At 38.3% G+C, this 26671-nt stretch overlaps 1 protein-coding gene across 5 annotated transcripts; it reads left to right on the top strand.

Annotated features, from left to right (window-relative positions):
• The first annotated feature begins 237 nt into the window (after positions 1 to 237).
• On the top strand, positions 238 to 26466 carry RBM27 (RNA binding motif protein 27). Of its 5 annotated transcripts, none has more exons than XM_052816593.1 (21): positions 238 to 430; positions 3163 to 3281; positions 4133 to 4257; positions 6645 to 6736; positions 7321 to 7514; positions 8368 to 8625; positions 9196 to 9429; positions 10666 to 10800; positions 12884 to 13033; positions 14913 to 15060; positions 15352 to 15505; positions 16695 to 16958; positions 17079 to 17207; positions 18098 to 18220; positions 18745 to 18819; positions 18929 to 19093; positions 19514 to 19618; positions 19725 to 19916; positions 21916 to 22002; positions 22471 to 22581; positions 23193 to 26466. In XM_052816593.1, exons 1-21 carry the CDS (start codon positions 372 to 374, stop codon positions 23277 to 23279), a joined length of 3006 nt encoding a protein of 1001 aa, XP_052672553.1. In that variant the 5' UTR covers positions 238 to 371; the 3' UTR covers positions 23280 to 26466. The 5 variants fall into 5 exon arrangements, with proteins under 5 accessions (XP_052672553.1, XP_052672552.1, XP_052672554.1 ...); XM_052816592.1 differs by having other exon boundaries at positions 239 to 430; positions 6630 to 6736; XM_052816594.1 differs by lacking the exon at positions 10666 to 10800 and having other exon boundaries at positions 239 to 430; positions 6630 to 6736.
• The last annotated feature ends 205 nt before the right edge of the window (positions 26467 to 26671 follow it).

Genomic DNA, 26671 nt, shown 5'->3' with positions numbered 1-26671 from the left:
CGCCCCCTCGGCCGGCTGCGGGGGCACGCTGCCCCTTTAAGAGCCCCCCAAAAGATGTCGCAGCGGGGTTCGTGCGCTCGCTCGACCTAGCCTGCTGGCTCTCCGCTGACCTTCGGGACGGGCTCTTCGGGGCTGCTATTGGCTCGTAGCGTACGAGCGCCGCCGTCTGATTGGTGAGCGGCGGCCCGGTCCCGCCCCCGGCTCTGCCCAGCAGGTTGCGTTGCGGGCTGGCGGCTAGTTCCTGTACTAGGCCTCGGCGGGGGGAAGGGGCCGGGGCGAGCGACCGCTGCGGGGAGCGGGCCGGGCCGGGCGGCGGCGATGGCGGCGGCGGTGTAGAGCAGAGCCGGGCCGGGCGGAGCAGCGGGGCCATCATGATCATAGAGAACGTGGACGCTCTCAAGTCTTGGCTGGCCAAGTTGCTGGAGCCGATGTGAGTGCGGGCGGGGGCCGGGCCGGGCCGGGGCCGGGGCCGTCCCGGCCGGCGGTGTGGCGGCGGGGCAGGGGCAGGGCCGCTCCCCGCCGGGGTCGGGGGGCGGGAGGCGCTTTCCGCGGGCCGCCGTGGAACGGGGCCGGGCCCTGCCCGCCCCTGCCCTCCCGAGCCCCGCTGCTGCGGCGCCCCGAGCCCGGGGCAGCCCTGAGGCCCCGGGAGGTGGGTGAGAGGGGCCCGGCCCGCGGCCGCCCGGTGGCCAGCGCTTCCGAGGACGGGCCCGGTTTAAAGGGCTTGGGCCGAGGGTTGGGATTTAGCGAGGGCCGGTGCGCCGAGCGCGGCCTTTTGTCCCGAAAATCTGCGTGTCGGCCTGGGCCTCCGTGTAGAGCCCTGGCCGAGCCGGGTTGTGCCCGGCCGAATCTCCAACCGCCTAAGGTCGGGTTGTAGCACGGCCCTCGAAAGAAGACGGCGAGACGATTAACGAGAGTCAGTCACTGGAACGGCGGAGTCCACGGTCAAGGGTGTCCGCTGGAGATGCGTGGGGACTTGGGTGAAGTCCTGGCGGGGGGGCCTGGGAGGGTTGGTCGGTTCTGGTCTTGTGAGTGGTGGGAGAGGATTCTTTTGAGGGGTTTTGCGTTGGTAATGAAAACTGCTGCGCTTCTGAAAAGCACCTTGCGCGCTGACTGACTGAACGCTTGTGATGAGGGTATAGCGAGGTGCTCACCGAGTTCCGTCTGTAACAAGGGTCTTCTCAAGGAAGCTAACTTGTCGGTAACTAGCTAGCCTGGTGGTTTCCACAGAGTAAAACTAAGACCCGTTTGAAGTTGCAGGACGTACTTTTACAGTGTGTAGTTAACTGATAGCTCTACAGATACTTTTCTATTTTCATATTTGAAATAGGCCTTAGAGCTACTCAGCTGTAGCCATTGAGTAGCAGGCCTTTGAAAATGCTTTGTGACTTTCCTTTTTTCTTTTTTAAGACAATGGGTCTCCCTGATACTTGGTCAAATCCTTCTGAAAGTCTGTCTAGACTGGAGCATAACTCTTGCTCCTACACCTTCGCTGCCAATTCCAATCGACCTTCTGTCTTGCTGTCCAGCATGCCTTTGGTATCTGAGCTGCACCATAGGGATGTGAGTTGGAGACAAGGATTCATGGCAGAGAATCATGGAATTTGCTAGTGGGTCCTGACAGCCAAGGATTCAGGAGTGAAAATACAAAATGGTTAACCTGAAGAAGCATACAGACCTTATGCATGCTCCTGTAGCACGTAATGTAATGCAATGCCTGAGAAACTTAATATATGGAGAAAGGAATGGGAATGGTTATAAACTGATAGATCATCTCCTTTATTTTAAATTGAACGTTTATAGTCAGTTGCATGTGGGCACTAGCACCAAATACATTACATACAGTTTATTCCTTTTTGTGAGGGTGTGTGTGTAAGAATTGTAAAATCTGTAAATTTGTGGTTTCTTTGTTGTTAATTGCTACATTTAACATGGCTTTCATCGGATGTTGGAAACGGCAAGCAAACTAGTTTGGAGTAGAGCTGCGTGATTGGCTGCTCATTGAGGATTTTTATTTTCTCTAACCGGTTGTCATCTGCATGGCTTTTTGCATTTTGTTTGTTTGTTTTCTGGATATTTTTTTTTAACTTGAGATTATTTTGAGGTCTATGTATACTTTATACTATTTCCTTCTATTTCCATAGCTAACCTTCTTAGAAAATACACAATCCCCTCTCTAAATGTTGATCTCATTAAAAAAAAAAAAAAACCAAACTTTAAATCGTCAAACTGTTCTAGGTTCCTACCTACCATCTGATAGCTTGCATCTGCATCTTTTGAGAGAGGCAAAATGAGGAGCTATTGCTTAATCATTTAACACTGTTAATCTAGTTCGTACTTCGAGTGTTTTTCTAGTAGCTGAATAATGGAATCTAAAGCAATGTCCAATTTCAAGATTAGTGGCAGGGTATTGCTGCACAAAGTTAGCTATCTTTCGCCTTCATGAAGCTAGGTAAGGGCTCAGGTAGTGCAGATAGTGAATCTGTATTAATAATTGCATCCTTTTAGACATTTTACCAGTGTTAAAGGATTACTGTAAAATTTGTAGGCATGGAAATAATCCTTGGGGAGGGAAGACCCCAGTATGTTAGGCACATTAACTTAAGCTGTACAGAACATATCTGTGTGCATATTTAAAATGTGCTTTTGCGATACATCTTTCTGAACTGCTCTTTGTGGTAATAATGTTTTAACACTATACAACCACTTTAATACTTTACAGTAATTGTGCAGTGACTTTCCTGCTACTTGCTCTGCTGTTCTCGCGGAGTCATACTTGGTGGTGGTTGCTGTGCTTAGAGAAAGTTAAGAAACAATGGCATCTGCTCAGTTGCCCTAGAATTGGATCTTTCTGTAAAAAAGATGAAAGGTGTGCTTTCCTAAGCAAAGTTCAGGAAGGAGCAAAAGAGTGGGAACATGTGTCAGGTGTGGTAAGGTGGAGGGGTGGTCACAAGGCAACTAAAATGTTGTGCTGTAATTGGGGAAAAAAAAACCACAAACTTTGCTGGCTCAGTCATCCCAGCGCAGCTCTATTGGTGCTAGATGTCAGAAAATCATCCGACGTGTTGCCAGGTTTTCTTTGGTGGCTCTTCTGTAACAGTGATTGTCCAACACGGGGTTTTGGCATACTTCAGCAGAATCAAGAATGGTTCTTTCTCTCAATAGATGTGACGCAGACCCCTCAGCCTTAGCCAACTATGTTGTGGCATTAGTCAAGAAAGACAAACCAGAGAAAGAGCTGAAAGCTTTCTGTGCTGATCAGCTGGATGTCTTTCTGCAAAAAGGTACTGTGCTTTCCACTACTTTATTTGTTCGGTGGTTTTCATTTCACTGGGGGGGGGAGGAGGAAGGATGATTTACCATTGTTGCCTTCACAATACTTCTTGTTATCCATGAATTGAATATTTCTTACAGTGTGAAAAAATAAAGATCCTGTGATTAAAAAAAAAAAAAAAAAATCTTAAGATGAAGTTCTGTAGCTTGGTCTTGTTAGTGGTGGGTGCGAGGAAATCCTCTGAAACAAAAGCTAGCAATTTCATTTTAAAGTTTCAGTCATGCTGCTGGAAGTTTCTCTGACAGATGTTTGATAACTTTTGACAACCTGGTCCATACTAATCTTTCAGGCTTCTGGTGAGCTTCTCATAGCAATTTGGTTCAAATTCAAGGTTTTAAACACTTGAATTTCTGACGCTCACTGGGGAAGTTATTGTGCGTTTTTTTTGTGATCTGATGTTAAATTGATGATTAATCTTATGTGAATGATTTACTCTCATAAAAATTGCCGTAAAAAGGCTGCTAACTGTAGCTAATGGAATAACTGTGGACTTATTGCTTGATCATAAATTTCGATGACGCTTGCCCCTTAGAACCTTTCAAAGTTGTAAATGTGATTGAAGGAAAAGTCTCTGTTTCTGTCTTTGACATACCTGATGAATTTCTTTGTCTAAATAAACAACCTCAAGTTGCACAAATGTAATTCCAGCTCTTTGAATGGAACCAATGTTCATTAATCTAAGATGATGATGCTGCTGTGAGCAGTCCACCTGGATGACTTTTTTCAGGGACTTCTCTGGTAAATCTAACAGTGCCCTTAAATCAATATGTAACAATATTTTCTTGTGTTCTGTATCCTCAGAAACTTCAGGGTTTGTAGATAAACTTTTTGAAAGCCTGTACACAAAAAGTTATCTTCCTTCTCTTGAACCCACGAAAGTAGAAGCGAAGCCTGCAGGTCAGGAAAAAGAAGAAGTCAAGGAGGAGGTAACATTATTTTTCCTGTCTTCCTACCTCTAACTTTGGAATTAGCCATCCCGTACATTTGTGAGGCAAAATGGGAAAGAAAAATCCACTTCATTGTGACTAATGATCTTTACAGTCTCTGCATCTGAAGAAAAATGGAAGATGACCACTCAGACAAGAACATTTTAAAATCCCTTTGTGGAGTCTACCTTTGATCTAGATTAAGAGCATTCAGAAATCCTACTCAGACGTCCCTAGCAATACAAACTGATAATGATTTGAAAGGGTTTAATAGAGGGGGAAGAAGCAGAAACATTCCAAAACATTTCCTTTTCCAATTTGGTGTATTTTTTGAGGAATAGAAATTATTTTAAGTGTTTTCTGTAATACTTAAAATCAGTGAAATATGGTGGCCTCTATATTGAGGGATAATAACTTTTAAAAGTGAGGTAGTGTTCATTGGCCAACAGTTCTTTCTTTTATCTTGTTTTTAAGTTTTATTGACAAAATTGAAAACAGTTAAGTTTTTGAGAAAAATGAAGTAGTATTTCCATAATTGTCTAAATCTCTTAGTATAATCCTCTTCTATCACTTGTCTAAGATAGATGGGTTTTTTTCTTCTAAGTTGGTGGTTTTCCAAGGGAAGAGACCTCTGCTCTGTGTAGCATCCTAATGTACCAGCTTTGAGAGAGAGTTGGGGAAAAAATTGCTATAGAAGTAAATGTTCTTTATTTTCTTCTACTCTGATCACAGTTTGCAAAGATACTTTGGGCTGAATATGGGTTTAAATTACTATAGGAAAGATGAAAAAAAAGTCAGAGAGTATATATGAAGTTCTCGTCCTTTCACCTCACTCCAAGGATGCTTATGTCATGCAGTGTTAAGAGCAAAAACTGTTACTCTCTTTATAAATGGACCATGGGTAGCGTTTTTGCCAACAAGTACTCTAAATGGGTATTCAGGTTTGTGCTTCTGTCTGTGACCCTAAAATAACATGAAGGAAGGACCTTCCTGGAGTTATTTATTCTGTCTTTAGAGTTAAAACTGGCTGATGGTCATGAAGGTGACAAATAATTGCAGATCAAAATCTGTCAGTCAACCAGAACAAAGCTGTATTATATTATATTGTGAAACACAGGTCCTTATTGGACAGAATGTGATTCATCAGTTGATTTAAATTAAACTTGCTCTTTTGGTTTTTTTTCTCTCTTTTCTGATGTCCTTTTTTTATCTGAGGATGAGACCCAGAATTATGGCAATTTATGGAAGTAGCTTTGGTGATGGAAGTTCGTAATTTGCAATTATACAAGACTTTTACTTTAATAGTTTTCTGATCAGTTCTCAAAGTACTGTCATAATTTATAAGAAGTGTTTTAGAACTACTACCTTCAGTTGACTTAACCAGTGCTTTGGTGGGGGGAAAGAGGGAGGGTTGGGGGTAGGGGGGAGGGCAGGGCTAAGGCAGAAGGAAATATCTAGGACGGCTTTATGGGACAACTTTACAGGATCAGGACATTAATTAGTTATTTCAACATCAGTCCGGCCTTGATGATTTGTCATATAGCTCAGTGTATTACGTGATTCCTGCAAATGGAGGACACAAAACAAGAGTAGAATCATAGCTAAGTCTAGGTTGGAAGGGACCCCAGATATCATGTGATACAACTTGTGTTGAAAGCAGGGCCTTAGGTTAGGCTATCCAGAGCCCTGCCAAGCTAAGCCTTGAATATTTCTACCAATTCTCCCCAGATAATCCTAAACAAGGATATAGGAAACCTTCCTTTTGTTTTAATTGGAAAAAATCTTTTAAAGATAATTGCATGTAAACTTTTTCCCACCAGAATTTACAGTAACTTCTAAGCAGTGTAAAATGGCAGCAAAGGCTGCAAAAGTACAAAATGGGTTCAAAGTGATTTGCAGTAGTGGTATAGCTGACAAACTTCTAAAACTGCTTTTGTTGAGGCCAGCAAGAAATGTGACTAGTTCAACTATGTGAACAGTTTTTTGCTTTAAAGCATTTATTTCAAAGTGTAAACTACTAACGTATCTACTTGGAGAAGTAACTCTCCTTAGTTGTGTTCCAGTTACAAGATTCAGAAAGTACCTCATTTGTAGAATTGCTTACTCTAACTAATGAGACAGGGAGTGTACAGAGAACTTGTCTTTCATGAATCCTGTTTAAAAGCAAAATATCAAAGTAGTTTTATCTTGGGGCATCTCCTCTGCAGAAAAGCCTGAGAGATTTGAAACAAAAAGCCCAATGACCTCTAGCACTTGATTACTTGTAGTGCTTAAGTATTCTGTGCAAGTAATACTTAAATACTGGTTTTATACGGGATGCTAACTGTAACTTGAACTAAATCTTGGAAGTGATACTCATCCTTGATTGGTAGTTGTGTCTTAAACAGAATTTTCAAGAGTCAGTTGAAGAAGAGCGGGATGGCAGGAAAAAGAAGTATTCCAGTCCGCAGAGAAGCCGTGCAGATTCCAGTGAGCAAAGGTTAGTTTTGAACCAAGATATTTATATATTCTTCTGTATTTGCTGGCAATCTTTAACTGTGGATTTTTACCTCCTAGGTAGTGATTCTTCATAAAAATAGCGATTTCCTCCCTACTTTGTCTGCATTGTGTTACCTGTATGCTGATCACATGCATGAGAACCCTTCACTAGAAGTTGGTCTCTTCTGAAAAAATGACAGTATTTTTCAAATGTTAATACCTAGGAATGTCATCAATTCTGTTCTTTCCCCTGTTATATAAATGAAAAGCATTTTTGGAGGGGTCTTGAGGGGTTGGGGGGGTTGTTCACACAGTGTCAACATCACTTTTAAAATGTGTTCTGTTTTGGTGGTTTAACTTTTTCACCTTTCCGGTTCTTCTTAGTCCTCCCCTTGCTGGTTTCTATGAATTAGTGACTCAACTTTGAGATTCTATACTTTTCTATGTAATTTGGGAAATTCTGACTCAAATGTTTTGCTGTCCAAATTGGATGGGAAGAATGAACAGTATCTCAACTTGTTGCAAGCTTGTTTTTTCAGTTTGGTTTCTCTTTTCATAAACATGGTGTACATATGTCTTTTCTAGAACGAGAGAGAAAAAGAGAGATGATGGCAAATGGAGGGACTATGACAGATACTACGACAGGAGTGACTTGTACAGAGAGAAATCTGGCTGGCGACGTGGCAGGAGTAAAAGTCGTAGTAAAAGCAGAGGGTTAAGTCGAAGTCGTAGCCGCAGTAGGGGTAGAAGCAAAGACCGTGATACAAACAGAAGTGTTGGTGAGTACCCAAGGTGCTGCTTTAGGAGAACTTCTAATGTCAGTGATGTGTGGTGACTCCTACATACGGTATGGTCCAGCAGAATGTAGATGTCCTTGAGTAGTTGGAGCAAAATTTGAGAGCTTTGTGTTCCTGAAATTATTAATTAAGATGCTGTTCTTCAGAGTAGAACAATTAAGGGGATTGTTTTCTTCTTTGCTAACCTCTTAATTTATCCACTAGTGTATACCAGTGGATATCAGTAGCTGATATTTTTGTGCTGTGTGTGTTGACAAAGCTGCTGATTTTTTTTGTTTGGCTGGTGGTTTGGGGTTGGTTTTTTTTCCCCAAAGGTGTATCTTTTTGCAAAATAGCGTTACCTCTTTTTCACTTTGTTACTGTGTATTTTTAGAGAAGTGTTCTTTGTAATTGAAGGTGGTTACCACATGACCTGTTATTCTCCTAGGGCTAATTCAGGTCTGTTCGAAAAATAAGAGGCACAGATTACAACAGATTTCAACGCATATTGAGACCACATTAGTTAAGGGTGGGGGTTAGGTTTGTTGTTTCAGGCTTTTCCCCCACCTCTTTCTACTTTAAAAAAGAAAGCTGTAATCCAGAATGGAATAAGGAGTAGAGGAAGGAATGTTTATTTTGCAAAGAAAACATTTAGATTTCTGAAGTCAAAACCCTGTCTGCGTTCTGTTTAGTTCTTAGTCCATTGGTAAGACCAAGCACCTTCAAGAACAGTTTAATGTGCAGAACACTGAATATTTAAGGAAATGTTTATACTGTTGTGTATTATCTTTTTCTCAGGGCTCTGATATACAGAACAAAGCATGAAGACTTTACCTAACTTTTCTTTTTTAAACAGAGCACCGAGAGAGATCAAAATTCAAGAGTGAAAGAAATGATGTTGAAGGCTCGTATAATCCGGTTTCTGTGTCTCCCAGTAAATCTAGTGAACAGTATTCCTCTGCACAGTCTATTCCCAGTGCTGTTACTGTAATTGCACCTGCGCACCATCTTGAAAACACAACAGAGAGCTGGTCAAATTACTATAACAATCATAGCAATCCCAGTTCATTTGGCAGAAACCCTCCTCCTAAAAGAAGATGTCGAGATTATGATGGTAAACCATTTCTTAGTTTTCAGTTTCATACCTTGTTTCAATTATTCTGTGACTTTTTTTTAGGTATTCACTAAATGTAGGCAGCAAGTCAAAATGCAGTAGCATGTGGAGTATACCTTGTATGCAGAAGATGCATATATGACCTATATTTTACTGGGGAAATAACTAGTCTTGCTGGAAGCAGTTTGCTTATAATCTGACAGTTGCTGGATAGGAACATATGGAGTATGCTCACAATTCTGTATATGCTTGGCAAATATTTCAACCGCTGGCAGTTCTGATAAAGACTGTGGTAACTGTGTTTACTATAAAACAGGTGGTACTTCTGACTTTTTTTTTTTTTTTCCCCCCCAGCTTTTATGATGGATGCATGTTATGTTTGTATGCTTTTGAAAGATTATTCTAATTCGAATTATTTTGAAACCTCATCTGATAATGTAATGTTGGATCAGTGATTGCATGTTTTCTTTAGTAAGAAATTCCAGCAAAAACTGAGATGCTACAAATTGCTGACAACTAACTTTTTTTTTTTTTTTTCCTAAAAAGATTATTAAATGTCCTGTTTTGCAGAGCGAGGATTTTGTGTACTTGGTGATCTTTGCCAGTTTGATCATGGAAATGATCCTTTAGTAGTAGATGAAGTTTCCTTGCCAAGTATGATTCCTTTTCCTCCACCACCTCCGGGACTTCCTCCTCCTCCTGGTATGCTTCTGCCCCCTTTGCCAGGTCCAGCTCGTAATATGAGGTTGCCAGTTCCACAAGCTCATCCACAGGCACCACCTCCTGTTGTGCTTCCTGTACCAAGTAAGTCAAAACATTGTTGTGTGCTGCTTTGTCATCAAGTTAAAATGATGGCTCCTGTCTGGAAGATCTATATGTATTCGAAGTAATGAGTTCAAGTTTCCTTGCTAGCCATGTGCTATTCAAAATATTGCCAAAATAATTCTGAAAAATCAGCTTGTAAAATGTGATGTTCCTTGCAATCCAAATTGAATTAGATAAATTGGGTGGGGAAGTGGAGGGGGGATATCTTTCAGATTATCTCATAACTCTGGTGTTTGGATTGATCACTGACAATTGGATTATTAGCTTTTTTTTTTCCCCTAATGCAAAAAAGTTGAGATTTAATCTCCTAAAAGTTCTAACAGATTTTTGTTTTTGTGCTATATTATCTGCTACTGAAAAGCAATACATAGTTGATACATCTAAGATCTATTTTAGCTCAACAGTGATCTCTGAGATGTTTAGCCTTTTCTGTTATCTCACTGCACCTTATAATGTAAATTCCATGAAGAAATAAAATATTAGATATGTGGTTACTCTGTTTCAGTACTCTCTATTCCAGTAACACAATACATGCTGTGATAGTTGTATCAAATAGCAGCAGCTATGGGATGAGAAATAATTTTATATAGGATTAACCCTGAACTTTGCATGAGCCTTTTACTGGGTGGAATTAGCTTGCTATTGAGTGAACTGACAGTGCTGTCTGATTGTAGTCGTGTCTTGATAGGTTGTGTAGTGTAACTCATTGTCCTTTTTTGGGCATATAGTAAGTAGGAATGTATGTATCGTATGTGGTGCAAACAAAGCAAAAATAGCTAGATAAATTCCTTGTCTGTGAATGCCTTTTGCCCTGTAGTTCTTGGTTTAGAACTGTAATCTAAGCGTTGCTGATACGATCTCTTGCTCTGAGCATGCCTTGATCCTCCGTGGTAGAGCTGAGGGAGGAGCTGCTTTAGTTAATGCAAGCTCTAACAATAATAAACCTCTGGGGAAGAAAAGACACTTTTTTTCTTTTTTTTTTTTTTTTTTTTTTTTCTTAAAGCTTTGTCCTTCCTAGGAAACAGGAAAGGTGTTGGAATCAGAGTAACTTACCTGAACAGGGCTTCTCAATTTACTTTTACTGCGGTGGGATTGTAGATATTTACAATCTTGACTTTGCTCAAAGCAAGGCATAAACAAATTGCATTGAATTGTTTGCACATTTTATCTGTGGAGTTTTAAGTCTTAGTGATCTATTCTATGGTGTCATTGTAGGACCACCTTTAACACAGTCAAGTTTGATAAATAATCGTGACCAGCCTGGGACAAGTGCAGTGCCCAGTCTTGCACCCGTAGGAGCAAGACTACCTCCTCCTTTACCCCAGAACCTACTGTATACAGTATCAGAACGTAAGCAAATACCTTTTTTTAAAATCTGCTTGAGATATAAATTTTAAAATTCCTCTGTTGATGTGTGATTAGAAATTATTATCTCTGTCTTCCTCCGGTACATACAAATCTAAAAAGAAGTCTGATGGCTTTCCCTGTGGTCAGTCCATCATCTGCTGTTACTGTGTGAAATAGCAGTAGTGTTCTGTCACTGTCTTGAGGAAAGATCATTTGTGGGGAGCTTCGTCTGGGTTTCATACGCTCCAAGCAATAAGATTGTTGCATGAGAAAGGGATCCCTTCATCTTCAAGCTGTTTGGTAGAACATTAGTAGGCAAAAGATGGATCTGCAAACCTGTAATTACTGTTTAATTTGGTCTTTATTCCTATCTGGTTTTGGCTACTACAGATGAGAGATTTTTTTTTTTTTTTTTTTTTTTGCTGTGTATCACAGTAGTCTCTACAGTCTTCATATACATTAGTACTTTCTTTCTATCTTTTTTTCCAAAATTGCCTTAGTTCTAGCTTTCTAACTTAAAAAAAAAAATGGATGGCTTTCAATGGACAGGTCCATCTTCCTTAACAGAGCTCAAATTTTTAAACAGTGGGTTTTTATGAGGGGAAATAGCAAAACACCTGGAGAGTCCAGATTGCTCAATTTAAATCCAACAAAGCTTATATTTCTTTGATAATGAAGGAGGTAATGGCATTTTCATGTTTTAGATGAGCAAAATAAGATAATTAAATCTCAATGTTTCATAATATTCCCATCAGGGGGTTGGGGTTTTTTTTTCATAAATATTCTGAATTCTATTCAAAGGAGGGCTCTAGTTCACATTCCATGTAATTTCCTTTGTGACTTCCATGCTTTTTAGAACTTCAGTCACATAAATATCTTCTTAGATAATCCGTTCAGTTATCTCCAAATGCTGTCAGGCATTCGGATGTTACCATCTGATTCTTTCAGCTTCAGAACATCTTTGAATGGGTGATTCTGTCTGTCTTAGCTCACAGGGCATCAGTGACTTCCATTGCACTACATAATTCTGTTCTCCAGAACATCTGTGGAGATTCTCATGTCCTATTCTTGGACTATTACGGTAACAACTGCTGGTTGCCCTCTTGCAATCAATCATATGTCAAATCATGGAGAAGGAACTTGTGGTCAGCTCGTGCAAGGTTAAAGAAAGTTCTTGGCAGAGTCTGAAACTAAACTGTAAAACATCAGTATTGAAATTCTGGGGCATCTGTTTTAAATTGTAGAGTCTTTATTGTTGCTGTGGAATCAGGAGCTGAAATTTAGAGTGCTTCAAGTCTGTCAAGTCCCCTTGTATAGGCCTTCATTTCTGTTGCAGGATGTACTGTGTTTCTTTATTCATTCTAGCTCTTGTATAGCTTTTCCTTCTCATGGTTGGAAAAATGCATCATCCTTGATTTGGACCTTGGGCTGGAGGAACAATATGAGTCAGTTCTGTCATCTTGTGTTCTCATGGTTACCCCTTTTAATTAAAATAATCATTAGTACCTTACTGGAGCTAGGCAGCTGATCTCACTCTTACATAAATTAAGATAATTTAATAGGTAAGTATTGGTCAAATTACCTGATTTCTCAGCTTTCTTTGATTGGAATCGTTTAAGTACGTTCTTCCCCAAAAATCCTTTTCTGAAGTAAACTAAACTGCTGGGCAGCAAAGACTGAAAATCTCTTTGCATGTTAGGCCCTACAGAGTAAATGCTCAAACTAAATCTTTTGTTGCTCCCCTTGAATCACCGTCAGACGTTGTGAAGGTTGTCATACAGACACCTCATTCCTTTTTCAGGCAGCTCATCAGCAATACTCAACTATTGTGACCTATGCGCTTTTGATAAACAGTAACAATCAGATTAAAAACCAAAAGAGAATATGCCCAAATAGACTTGGGCATAAAGTTCAGTTGAGGGTTTTAAATGGCTACACACATTGGCTGTACGACCTCTTTTTCTCTCTTTTCTTCATCCAAAACAACTTCTGATCCTTGGACATCCATGCGTTTCCTTAAAGGAAAATTAAACTTGAGTCTTAAACTCATTTGAAAAATTCTTTCATTTCTCTCCTTTTTTTATAGATACATATGAGCCAGATGGCTATAACCCTGAAGCTCCTAGTATTACCAGTGCTGGTAGATCTCAGTATCGACAGTTCTTTACAAGAGCACAAACGCAGCGTCCAAATCTAATTGGCCTAACATCTGGGGAGATGGATACAAATCCAAGAGGTAGGAAGGGTTTCTAGTCATTGCTGTTGCTATTTTTGTCCAAGACCGTCAACACTTATTTTCCCCTTTTTCGGGCTGAAAGCAATAGTTTTTCTCACTGTTCTAGTATTCCAGAGCAATTTTCAGACATCTCTACCTTTTTTAAAATGCTAATATGATCATATTGAAGTCAAAGCAGCCTTTTTGATTAAAAATAACCACTTGCTTGGGAATGTTACAAGGGTTTTTTTGGTTGGTTGGGTTTTTATTCCTCTTTAGCCTGTAAAGGCACTTTTTGGGTGCTGGGTGCTTCTAGAAAGAAGAATGGTGCAGAAAGATGGTTTTAAGCAGTACAGTCTGAAGACTGCTTTTGATTTGCCAAGGGTATGTTTAGGACCTTGGGCACAGAGGTGATGATCTGTAATACTTGCCTCAGCTGTTGTGAAGGTAGTGAAGAGGGCATGTTTTTGTACTTGTTTTGTACTTGATGGTCTGACTCTGTCAGCCAGATGTTCTCTCTAAAATGAACATTGCAGGTAGCATTCTAATTCTCCTAGCCCATGGAAATCCCAGTCTGCATTTAAGTAATTCTGAATCCTTAACTGGATGGATGTGGATGTAGTCTCTTAGTGGTGACACGTACAAAATATCTTTTAGGGGAGAGAACAAGTCAAGGCTCTTGAAATAAATTTTTGTTCTGTTAGCGTAACTTTCTTTTTCCCTCCTGCTTTCCCCACCCCGATCCTTAAAAGAGAAGATGTTAAATTTCAGTGTTTATAGCTACACTTCAGTGTTTCTTATTCAGTGGATAAGAAAGATTTTTTTTTTTTTTCAATATTTCTTTCCAGTGATTCATCCTGTAAAGAATATGGTTAAATATTATTGCAGAAATTGCTGTTGCTGTTTTCATCTTAATGAACATCATAAAGGCAGGGTTGGGGCTTTATTGCTGGCCCTCAGATTCTCCCTAAGAACCCATTCCAATTGTAAGGCATGGGTGAGTGTTCGGTGGTGGTGCTTCAGACCACTTGTTTTACTGTCTTTGTCACGTGTGTGAAAGGTTTACTCTAAAATCTTCCTCCAAAGTAAGATTAAAACTATGCCCCCAAATGCCCAGTCTTTGTTCTCACCAGTGTAATCAGCAGAGCTCTGGCATATGTAAAAGCCATAGAAAATTGACTTGTAACTCAGACTTCTTTTTAGGAGTTGAATATTTGGCATACACAGGAGACTAACAGCAATAGCATTATCTTAAAAAGGTTGTAAATAAATACCTGGCAAACTGTGATCTAGTGCTTTAGCTTTGTGTTTGTAGAAGTTGCTTCAAACTTTAATATCTCTGAGAGTATAATTTCATGCCATAGTTGTGCTTAATTAACAGCTTGTTGCTGAAAACTGGATGGAGGGATGACAAGGGGATAGCAGTGGGAGGAATGGGTTCTTGGTTGCTTTTTCACTGTCAAGGGTTAATACAGCGAAAGCTGGTTGTTTATTCAGCCCATGCCACTTTGCAGAACTCTAACCTGAAACCTGGGAACCTAGCCTTGTCTCTTTTCCTCTTTTTTTTTTTTTTTTTTTTTCCCCTCCTTCTTTTCCTGCAGAATCTGAATTTTCAGTACCTGAAAGATGGAGTTTTAGCTTTGTTTCTTCAAGCTAATACTAATCTTAAAGGTCAAAATCTCATCCCTGCTGGCTGGACTAAATGCTTTCCTCAAATTGTTTCGTTAGGCCAGCAAGTGATCTCTGAAGTAACTTCATAAACATAACTGACCAACTTGATAAAGTCTTCCTGATTTTTATGTTCTTAAACTCAATCCTATTTTGCTGTTCTAAGTGAAAGCTTTTCCAATGTCTCTGTTGATGTATGGTGAGTAACACAGGTCTTTTTCCTTTCCTCCAGCTGCCAATATTATCATCCAGACTGAACCTCCCATTCCCATTACAAATAATAGCAGCAACGTAACCAGAGTTGTCCTTGAACCAGACAGCAGGAAAAGATCTCCAAGTAGCATGGAATGTCCACCGTTAAAGAAGCCATGGCTGGGAAAGTAAGAATTAACAACTGCAGTTGACTAATTGGAATGCACTTTATTACTATTAATGCTGTGAACATCACTATTCACTAGTCCCTGTAATTTGAGCTGGTTGGGTCAGAAAAATCTGTGTCCACATAATATGGAGACTAAATATTTGGTGGTGGGAGGAGCTCTTTTTTGTTAATGTCTAGAGTGTATACTTTTTATGAGAAAAATAAAAGTTAAATATGTGTTAACATTTGCTGCCTTACTTAAGTATATGTATGCCTATCTAAATCGCTGTCTTGTTCTCATTTTCTCTAGGCAAGCAAATAACAACCAGAATAAGCCAGGATTTTTGAAAAAGAATCAGTATACTAATACGAAATTAGAAGTTCGAAAAATTCCACCAGAATTGAACAATATTACACAGCTCAATGAACATTTCAGCAAATTTGGAACTATTGTAAACATTCAGGTAAAAAACAAAGTTCAGTTTTATGCCTGTATATGGGTATTTTATTTTCCCTGAAGCCTTCTTCAATATTGCAAATGAACTACATTCCTTGAGAAATCTTAATGGAGGCTAACTGGGAGAGTAGGTAATCAAATTCAAAGAAAGCTTTTCTTGGTCTACTCTGTATTATTATCTTAATTCTGTAAAAGTATGTTGGCTTCTGCCTTCATAAGGTCTTACCAAATTTGAAAGGCTTGCAGGTTTAACAGTATCTAAACCAACTCAGGTTTTTAAGCAACTTGTATATAATTTTTGAAAGAGATCCTCTAACAATTTCTGTCTTGTTTGATAGTCCTACAGTACTTCATAGTCAGGATTTTGACAAAGATGCTACAGGAGGGTCTTTATATGCATCAGTTTATTACCGCTTTGCATCCTAGAACTGGCGCCAGTTCAGTGGTGTTCCTTGCACTGTAAGAAGGGGGAAAGCACTATATAAGTAAAACACAGGTAGTTACATGGTTAAAATAGCATTTAATTTCCATTTATTTTTCTAGACAAAACAGTTGCCTCTTAAGTCCTCGGTTAGAGGTCTAAATAAAAGACAGATACCTGGAAAGCCTATGTATTTCTTGAGTTGAGAATTTTATGTCTTAGCCCAAAAGATACTGTGGTGCTTTCTGCACCTCAGTAATGAAATAATGCATTTAAAACATGCTGTCTCAATCATTATACTGGAAAGTCCGAGTTACGTTTTTATTCCTGTGATTAATTTTTAGAGAAAAATAGTGTTATTAAAGACTATTAGATAATGCTTCTTTGAGACTGCAGTGAACATTTGCATTGTACATCCTTGGACAGCAGGCTTCTTTCAGTAGGTTAGAATAAAGAGCTTTCGAGTCAGCACTAGGGTCTCTTCAGTCATACCGCAGCGGCAGTTCACAGTCCTCTGAGTATGTGATGCTATTTGGTGGAGGAGTAATTTTTATTTTGTTTTATTTTACTGTATATAGGCTCTGCTGCAAGTACGTGTAATATTTGCCAAAAGGTACTTGGCTTTAATTACATAGAATGTTTTACCTGTGTTTTGAGCTGTTAGTACTATTGGATATCCCACTCATTATTGCAGGTTATTTGTGGATTGGTTTGCTACTGGTTGAGATGTCGTCTTCCTTGTGAAATACTGCATTCTAATGAACTTTTGATTTAGGTTGCTTTCCAGAATGATCCTGAAGCTGCTCTAATTCAGTACTTAACTAATGAAGAGGCTAGGAAGGCAATTTCCAGCACCGAGGCAGTTCTGAACAATCGGTTTATAAGGGTACTGTGGCACAGAGAAAGTGAACAGCAGCCCCCATTGCTGCAACAACAACAGCCACAGACACCCACACAGTCTCTTCATCACCAACTTCACCTTCAGCAGCAAGCCCTGACCACAACTCCAGCTGTAACGATGCATAGCAATCTGTCAAAGGTATTGTGCTATCATAAACTAGTGATTGAGCGGTGAAGGTTATCAGCATTCCTAAATGACTGCTACTTCAAGAAAGCAGAGTATATAATCCTTCATTTTTTAATATTTATTGATACACAGGTGATGAATAAACCACTGGCATCTGGTGCCTATGTCCTTAATAAAGTCCCAGTAAAGCGTCGCCTTGGAGCAGCAGGTGGAAACCAGCCTGATTTAAGCCAGTCTGGGTCTGTGGTAGAGGATTCTCAGGTATGCTGATGAAGGCTTACCATCTTTACTTTCAGTTACTTTCAGTACTTTCAGTTTCTTTACTTTCTTGCTTGGCCTGTTAGCTAATAAGGAACTAGCAATTAGAACTTGCGAACTGTTCCCAGTTGGTTCTGTTTCTTTTCACTAATGTTCTGTGCAACCATGGTCAGTCACTTCTTCCTAGTTTCATTAGCTGTTTATACAAAATGGGGACAATGACTTCAGAAACAAAGTATCAGTATTTTATGTAGCAGAAAGTATTTTTGGCAGTGCTTCATAGTGAACAAATTTGACAGCCTGTATGTGATGTCATCTTTTTGTTGGTGAATCTAATTGCGTTCCCAGTGATTTTTGAGCTTATGCTGTTATTTCACAGTAGTGCTAGAAGCTTATGGAATACTTCTGTGTAGAGTTCAAGCTGATACAGTTTTAATTCACACCAATATCATAGTGCAGCATGTGTTCTTGGCCACAGACAAGTCCTTTTAAGAAAGGAAGTATGCAGGTGACTTTTGCTGCCTTATTTGATCAGAAAGTGTGGTGTTAGACTATAACTGCAAAGCTGAATATAATGCAGATGCAGAAGATCAGCTTCAGTGGTCTTTCTAGTGGACATCAGGATACAGAGGGAGTTTTGGATGAAGGAGGAAAGAAAGTGTCTTTTGCAGAAATCCTTTTAACAAGCATTTAAGCTTCCAAGCAAGTTGACTTACAAGCAATGATGCTTTTATGCGTGTGTTTTAATTGCCTTGGTCTTTTTGTCTCGTTGCACAAATCTAGAAGTTTGTGTTCATATTTCACAGAACAGAGTCCTCTAAAATTCATTGATGGTATATCACAATCATTTTAAGCTATTAGATCTTTTTGTTTGTGTGTTTTTACTATTTCAGACATTTCCTACTTCTACAAGCCACTCAAAAATGGTTTACAGTTCTTCAAACTTAAAGACATCTATGAAGCCTGGTGCAGGGTCTAAACCTCATGATGTGCAAGAAGCACTTAAAAAAAAACAGGTACTTTACTATTCATTGGCTGACTGAGAGTATAGTGATCAAAGTATGAAGAAAGGTTTGATAGGCAACTTAAACCTCAAATATTGCTATATAGCTTTCTACATTAGTGTAGTTTTTGTCATCATTATAGGACTGTCTTACAAATGCATATTGAGGTTAATCATGGGTAAGGGAGTATTCCTTTTGGGGTGTCTTACTTGACACACTTGGTTGTGCGGGGGTTTTCTGGGTTTTCTTGAGACATTTCTCTGATTTTAATCTCTGCAGGTATGAGACTTAAATGACAACATAGGATATGTTTCTTAAGAGGGCAAAAATTTCATAGAGTACTTCACAGCAGAAAGTTAGCAACTTTTTATTGTTTTTCTTCAGATCAGATACACTTCATACTTGTACGTTTTGTAGACTAGTAGTTTTCATTACGGCCTTCACTTCTATAGTTTGAAGAAGAAAATATGGTATATATGAGTACATATAATGCTATACAGCTTTTTACTGATAGAAAGAATTTTCTTCTCATATAGGAGGCAATGAAACTCCAACAAGACATGAGGAAGAAGAAGCAGGAGATGTTAGAAAAACAAATAGAATGCCAGAAGGTAAGTCTGGAATGTCTTTTAGTAAATACATTCTGATTTTGTAGATACCTGTCTGTTCAGTGTTGTTTTTCCTGGAATTTTATATTCCTGCTCTTTTATTAATACATAGATGTTGATATCCAAGCTGGAGAAAAATAAGGCCATGAAACCAGAAGAGAGAGCAGAAATAATGAAGACCTTAAAAGAACTAGCAGGAAAAATATCTCAGTTAAAGGATGAATTAAAAACTTCATCTACAACCTCTACACCATCAAAATTAAAGTCCAAGACAGAGGTATTTATTGCGCAAGACACTTGCCTGTCTGTCTTTTGTAACTATTTCTGATATTATGTCCTAAAAATGCAGCAACATCAGATCAAAACACTTCTAAGCAGCATTTTGAATTTTAGAGTGATAACCATGGACAAGCAAGCTATGGTTTTAAGGAACTTGGATGACCTAGTTTTGCGTGTAGCTCGTTCAAGCTTGTTCCAATTCTGAAGCAGAGAATTCTGGGTCCTTTAAAAAATGGGTTGGGGGAGGGAGATGGAGGCAATTAAACTGAATTTAAAGGAAAGTATGGATATTGTGTACTGATCTGTCTATATCATTTACATAAATGTATTGCTGAAGAAGTGGAATAGAACATTAAAAGCACACATTACAGTTCTGCTTTTCCCTTCCATTTTCCCTTTCTGCACCTTTTTCTCTAAGGCACAAAAGGAACTTTTAGATGCAGAGCTGGACTTCCATAAGAGACTCTCTTCTGGAGAAGACACAACTGAATTGCGAAAAAAGCTAAATCAATTACAAGTAGAGGTGAGTTTTTCTGGATTGATGCTTTTAATGTATTTATGATACATAAATGTTTTAAATCCTTTCAAACTGAGGGTGGCTCTGTACATTATTTGCCTTCTTTAAACAGGCTGCCCGTTTAGGCATTTTGCCAGTTGGTCGAGGAAAGACAGTGCCAGCCCAAGGAAGAGGACGAGGACGGGGTCGTGGTGGGAGAGGAAGGGGGATGTTGAATCACATGGTGGTGGATCATCGTCCCAAAGCACTAACAGTTGGAGGCTTCATTGAAGAGGAAAAAGATGAATTGTTACAGCACTTCTCTGTAAGTATGAGGTCACATTAAAAAAAAAAAAAAAAAAACTGAAGAGAATTGTAGCCAAACTATAACTCTGAGATTAAGTAGGTCACCGATAACCCTGGATGTGTGCTTGCTTGCAAAGAGAGGCATGCTAAGAACTTTGTAAATAACTGTTTCTTTTCCAAATTCTTGAAGATGCAAGTCTTTTTGTTTCTATTAGTGCAAACAAATCAAAGACTTCATCCTGAATTGATTCTATGATTCTATGTATTCTTGGAACAGGCTATGGATAAGCAAACAGTTTCAAGAGTTATCAAGGGTATAAAAGTAATGTCTCTTATAGCTGCTTTACAATAGCTGCCCAATGCATTCTTTTAATGGGCAAAGCTAAATAGCTTACTCTTATTAATTCTGCATTAGTTTAAAACGACGTTAGAAAGCTGAAAAATACCTATCACCCTCTCTCTGTTTACAAATTATTTGTCAGATTAGTGATTCATACCATTTATCTTGTTTCTCTCTAGCTCAAGAAGCAAAGCACTGTTTTGCTAAACAGGACATCAGTTTCAAAGTAATTAAATTTGTTTACGAACTCATGGTAGAGCGAGTAGCTTGCTAGTTTGCAAGCTAAGTTAACAGATGTGTTAGTATCATAACTAAGTTAACATAATAAAGGAGAAACTGATTTTACATTACCCACAGTTACCCTTTCCAGAATGAAATGTTTTCATGTGCAAAGCTAGTAAACTTCTCAGAGAGATCATGTAATACTTCATAAATAGACCCAGCATGAAATCTAAGTTTGATCAAATCAGTCTGGTGTTTCTGGATGCTCTTTGCAGAGCAAGTGATTGATAGGGAAAACTAATTTTGTAGAATCCTACCCTTTAGAGCTGGATACAGAAAAGCAGTAGAGTTCTCAAGAGAACTGGTAATCTGAAAGCTTGTTTGTTTCTGGTTTGAGTGGGAACAGAGAACTTTACAGTTCTTCATACAGTGGGGTAAGCTTTGCTCTTTGCTCACCTGTTACTCTCTGCTTTTGCCTCCTTCCTTATCAAAAGGTTAGAGGTCACTACGACTGCTTTGATTAGGTAGATTTGGTGAAAAATGTGTGATTGGATCAAAAAAACCAGCCTGCTTTAGGGTATGATAACAATGCCATGAACCCTGGGAAAAGTCCTGAGAGGGGACCAGAGTGCCTTTTTTTAAAAAAGATCTTTGCTTTAATTCTCTTTCTGAGAGACTTCACGTTTTTGAAAGTTTTAGTCGTCTTTAGCTGCTAAAACCAGTAAAAGTTTTTACAAACAACTAGGGCTGTTACTCAAGCTATTATCTTACTGGCTTTTAAACTATTTTTCTTCTGCTATTCATATTAAATCTCAAGTTGACTACTTCTTTTGTGCTGCTTGTACTCCATGCATAAATCCTTTTTTTGTTTGTTTTGGGTTTTTTTTACTATTTAACTATCATTGCTGATAGTTTTGCGTACCAATTTTCACCGTTATGCAGTATATAAACTCTAAAAATGCAAACTTCTTGTTAATATAGCCATACTAGATCATATTTTTTTCCTTCTCCCAGTATACTTGTAGAATGTATTCAGGAGCTCTATAGCAAAGTTTGACTCCTATTACTGAAATCTCTTTTGCAAACTAATGAGCTCTAAAGGACTTGCTTAACAGGTCTAAAGAAGTACAACAACGAAGGGCAGAAGAGAATAAGGGAAATGGTGAATTCAAAGAATTCGCTTCTGAGCTGTAGATTAATACACTTATTTCCTTTTCTCCTGCAAAATTAAGCTCCACTTATTAGAATAACAATAAATCTGAGCTTTTGCCCAAAAATATGGGTACAAATGCTGCAATATTGCTGGACGATGCAGCTGAGATTTCTCTGGCTCTCACTTTTCTGTCCAAAAAGTAAGGTTTCAGTGGCACTTCAGTACACTGCAACTGTAGCACATGATGATCATGTTTTTTGAGGAGAATATTACTACTGTTCCTAATCGATTTTTCTCTCATAGAAATTTGGAGATATTGAAGACCTTCAAGAAGAGGATTCCCCCTTAAGTGTTGTTCTAACTTTTAAATCTCGCTCAGAAGCTGAGAATGTAAGTAGAATAATGGATATATTTTTGTTCACGGTTCTAAAATAAGAATTTTTAACTTCTTGTGTCTGCTTTTGTTTTAAAATTTAGCAGACTTTGATCCCACTAGTTTGAGTTAGATAGTGTGGGTATTTGTTGCTACTGCATATAGTGTCACTAAAGGGGGAAATACCTCCTGTTTACCTTAATAGTAACATAAAGGTGATAAAGCTGATAAAGGTTCCATGTCACGATCAGTTCAGAGCTCTGTTAATCTTTTCAGATTGGTGGTAGATGAGCACTATTTAGCAGATTCAGGTTTGAGTGAAGTTGCTCTTGGAGGACTGAAGTGGATGATTGTGGCTTATATGTTTGAGCTCTTCAAATGTGCATCTGCATGATGTTCACTGGGTCTAGCTCATTGTTGGCAATCTTAAAAATTCTTCACTTGATCCTCTTTTTGAAAATATGTTCGTTTAAAATACAATCTAGGCTGCTAACCAAGGATCCCGGTTCAAAGACAGAAGGCTACAGATATCATGGTACAAACCTAAGGTACCTTCTGTGTCCACAGAAATCGAGGAAGAGGAGTCTAAGGAAGAGGTATGAAAATATGTTAATAAACCTAATCACTCTTGTAGGAATCTAATAGCTAAGAGCTCTTTTAGGGTACAGTTTTCTGTTTACTGAAGAAATTTCATAAAAGATGTTTTTGCAAACCAGAAACTTAACTGGTTTTGAAAAGTCAGGTATGTTTTCCACATTTTAAAAAAAGGGAAAAGGAAAAAAAATACACTTTCTGGATGGGATGTTGATTTTTAAACTATGAAAACAAACCTCATATTCTCTATCTGCAGGATGCTAATCTTTTTACTTCACAGTATTAATGCTGCACTGTAGGATAAGTTACTTATATTCTTTCCTGTAATTAGGATCACATTAGGAAACATTTTAATGGTTTTTCTGTCTAGGCATTTAACAGAAAACTGTTGTTTCAGAGAGGGTGGGTGGTTGTTTATTCCTGCTTCCTTTGAAGTTTGGCTTTCTACTGTTCTTTCGGTAAAACTTGTTGAATGTAATTGTATGCGTTCTGGTGAGACATACAGTAAACAAGAACCTGATACAAAGTGCAACTGATGCTGCATGACATGTTTCCTAGGATACAGCATGGAACTTCTTTGTTTAAAAGTACATTTTTTTTTTTCTTCATCTAGGAGACTGAAACCTCAGATTTATTTTTGCACGAAGATGATGATGATGATGACGAAGATGAGGATGAATCCCGTTCTTGGAGAAGATGAAACTTGATGTTGGAAATGTATAATTTTAGGAATATAGTTCGAGCTACATCTTTTAAACATTTATTTAAGGAAGTTGATGAGCCAAAAAAAGCTTTACTTTCTTTTCAAACCACAAGATTTAAAGTGAGCAAAGTTTGTTATAAAAACATTTCGGATATAGAGCTGTGATACTAAGCTAGCCAAAGGCCCAGTAACTTTTTACATAATTATCAAGCTCACCAGAGTGGTGATTTTTTTCTATTTAAGAAGGATAAAAAGAGAGAAAGGGGGGGGGGGGGATTAGTATTTTCTTGTCCTCTTTTTGTGTCACCTGTTTTACCTTGTTTTGGGTTTTTTATAATGCGATTGATTTGTTAGTTTATAATTGAAAAGATATTACAGGTTTTATTTAGCAATATTATGGGGTTAGGGGAAAGACTTTCATTAAATGTTATGAAAGAAAAAATTGCCTCATTTGCTAATTGAAAAAGGGTAGTATTTTATTTCATATGGAATCACTTATTGTAGGAATTGTTTGTGGCTAGATTCATAAATCGTTTATTTCAATATGTTTGAAAGCCACGTGGTTTCTACGTTCTACTGCTTTTTGTGAGAGGAGATGGAAGAAGCAATTTAACAGGGTATTATTATAATATTCTCCAGTTCACTCTGTTTCTTCAAATTCTGCTTCACAGAAAACATCAGCAATGACACATATTTGAGTGAATTTTCACTCACTGTTGATTTTCTTCTGTAGTTTCAGTATAAGATTCAAGTTTGACTGTTTATTGCATTTCAGTATTTGTGAGCATGAATGTAATGAGTTTCATACTTCCTCAAAAAGAAAAACAACTAAACTGGCAACCATCTACCAGCCAGTAGAAACTCTTCCTCCTCTCCCTGTTACTGTTTGTTTATGTTCAAACTAAATCCATGAAGTGTTCAGAGCAAAATGCTTTTTAGCCAACAGAATGTCAGTATCCTGCTTAAAGACTGGCATTAAACCAGTACTTTAAGTCTTCAGAGGAGTGTGCAGAGCTGGTTTTGGAAGGTCATTAATACATCTCCAAGTATAGTTTTGTTCAGACACGTTTAAGATGAACACCATTACATTCTCAGTTGCCTTATTGTTGTACCATTTTAAAAACACACACACAGCTGCCCCAGAAATGGTGTGTATTATGATAGAAATGAGGATAACAAGTTCAGATACTTGAGCCATGTATCTTAACTGTTACGTGGCTCTTGTGGTTCATGAACGTATTCTCTAGTAAGCATTTTCCTTGACTCTGTCCATTTGTACCATACACTTTTCAGTACATTTTATGTGCGTTTCTATACAAAATAAACAGAATGTCGGTGCAAAAATGCTCTCCTCTCTGAATAATTAGTTTACCAGTATATTTCCCAGCAAGTACCCGACTGAAGAAAAATACACATCAAAACCTTTAAATTATAATGGCTCTGAACTTGGCTAGTGACATGTAGTTGAGCACACCTTTGCGTTAACAGTTCCCCTAACTTTGTTACCCTTTTGCCTTGGTGGTGTATCAAAAGTCAAAACAGTGTAATTTCTATTTCCTTGTCAGTTGAGGGGAATATGTCTTTCAGTATTCTGTCTCTTCACATTGAAACCTTACCTCTTTATATAATTAGGACTTTCCTGCTAATACTGAGGCTAAATTACAGACATGAAGAAATGAGGGGAAACCAATCCTACATACTTAGAAGAATGTCTTGCTTTTCTCCCATCATCTCTAATGTTTTTTTTAATGTCTGTGGCTCAGTCAATGTATATTTTGAAAAATCCATTGCAGCAAACATATTTGAGTCCTGACAATTTAAAAAATGATAGAGGGAACAAAAGGATTTATATATTTTTTTGTACAGAGTTTTTTCTTAAACTGTATAATTTTGTAAATATTTTGCTTTTTTGTGTACTAAAACTACCAGCGTATAGATTTCAATAAGAATTGTTGTATTTTTGTATTTGGAAAATGAAAATTACAGTGAATGAATGAAGCTGTAAGAAAAATTGCAGTAGCCTTTGACACACATAGAATGGGATTCCTTTTCATATGGTTTTAGCTCTAAAGTGACACCTGACTGGCACACTGTTCAGGGACACTTGCCCTTGCCTGGACATGCTAGCTGTTCAAGTTGGGCAAGATAGGAGGGAAGCGAGTGCAGTAGTTTTATTTAATGATTTTTTTGAGAGCTTTATATGATTTCTTCCTCCCCCTGCCCCCCCCACCCTTTACAGTGCACATTGGCGGGCTTACATAAATCCTCAAGTGACATCCCAAACATGATTTCTAAACGCTGAGGCACAAAAGTGAGTTGTGCCTCTGAACTTAGCTTGTGTATTGAAAGCATGCGATTATATTATTGGGAATTTAAGTGATGGGCAGTATAGCGGTATCTGACTGCTGGTGTTTAAGGAGGAGGAAAGCTCTTTGAAAGTGACCTTCATTCTGCCAAAGCTGATGGATCTCCCCATATTTTAGGGTATACTAGGCTATATTAAACTGGGGGGGGGGGGGCGTTTTGCTTGTTTGTTTGTTGTAGTAGGTAACATGACAGTACAGCTTATTTTGTTTTTATGGCAACGCTTTATTGTGAAATTCACGTGTACTTTCAGAGAGTACCTTAGACAAAATTTATAATCAACAATGTAACTTGTGTACACCAGCCAGTGTATTTACAGGCAATGTGTAATTAGATGTTACCAGTCTGAACTTAGGGTATAAACATTGAAAGAGTATGTGATAAGAAAGTAACTGTTAGGAAGAATTATCTCCCTTTCATTGTTGAATTAACCTAAGCAAAAAGAACAAAACAAACTCAAGAGTTGAAAAGATAAATCTGAAAACAATTGCCTGCTTATTGTGAAAACAACACTTTTTTTAACAAAATCATGTGAAAAGGAATGAAGTTCCTCTTGGTGTATAGTAAACTTGTACTATAGTTTTTACAAATTGTGAACTTGTGTAATAGTATAATAGGAGATATTGTTGAATTTCTAACTGTTTATACATTTAAATTCATATATGTAATGTTTGTTTTATTGATTACAATCTGAATTTCTAAGATGCATGTTGACTTTTTTGCAATAAAGATATACGATGGAATGGTTCAAGATTTAGAAAAGAAAGAAAATTCTAACTTAAATAAATCGGACAGCAGAACCATTCAAAAAAAATTACAACTATCACAAAAAGAGCGTTATCACTTTTTTGGGGGGAAGTATATGTGTGAAGGTGTTATTCATTTGTATGGAATGTGTGCGCAAGTTTGTCCTACTGAATAGTTAATAGCTAGGAGAAAAATCTTCAAGTGTATCAGTGTGCTGAAATAGTACTAATTAAGACATATAAATTGATGGGGGGAGGATACAATGGGGGTGGGAGGGA

The sequence above is a fragment of the Harpia harpyja genome, chromosome 20 (genome assembly GCF_026419915.1).
Source record: "Harpia harpyja isolate bHarHar1 chromosome 20, bHarHar1 primary haplotype, whole genome shotgun sequence".
Lineage (NCBI taxonomy): Eukaryota > Metazoa > Chordata > Aves > Accipitriformes > Accipitridae > Harpia > Harpia harpyja.
Note: the sequence above shows the minus strand (reverse complement) of the source record. Positions and strands in the feature narration are given on the sequence as shown.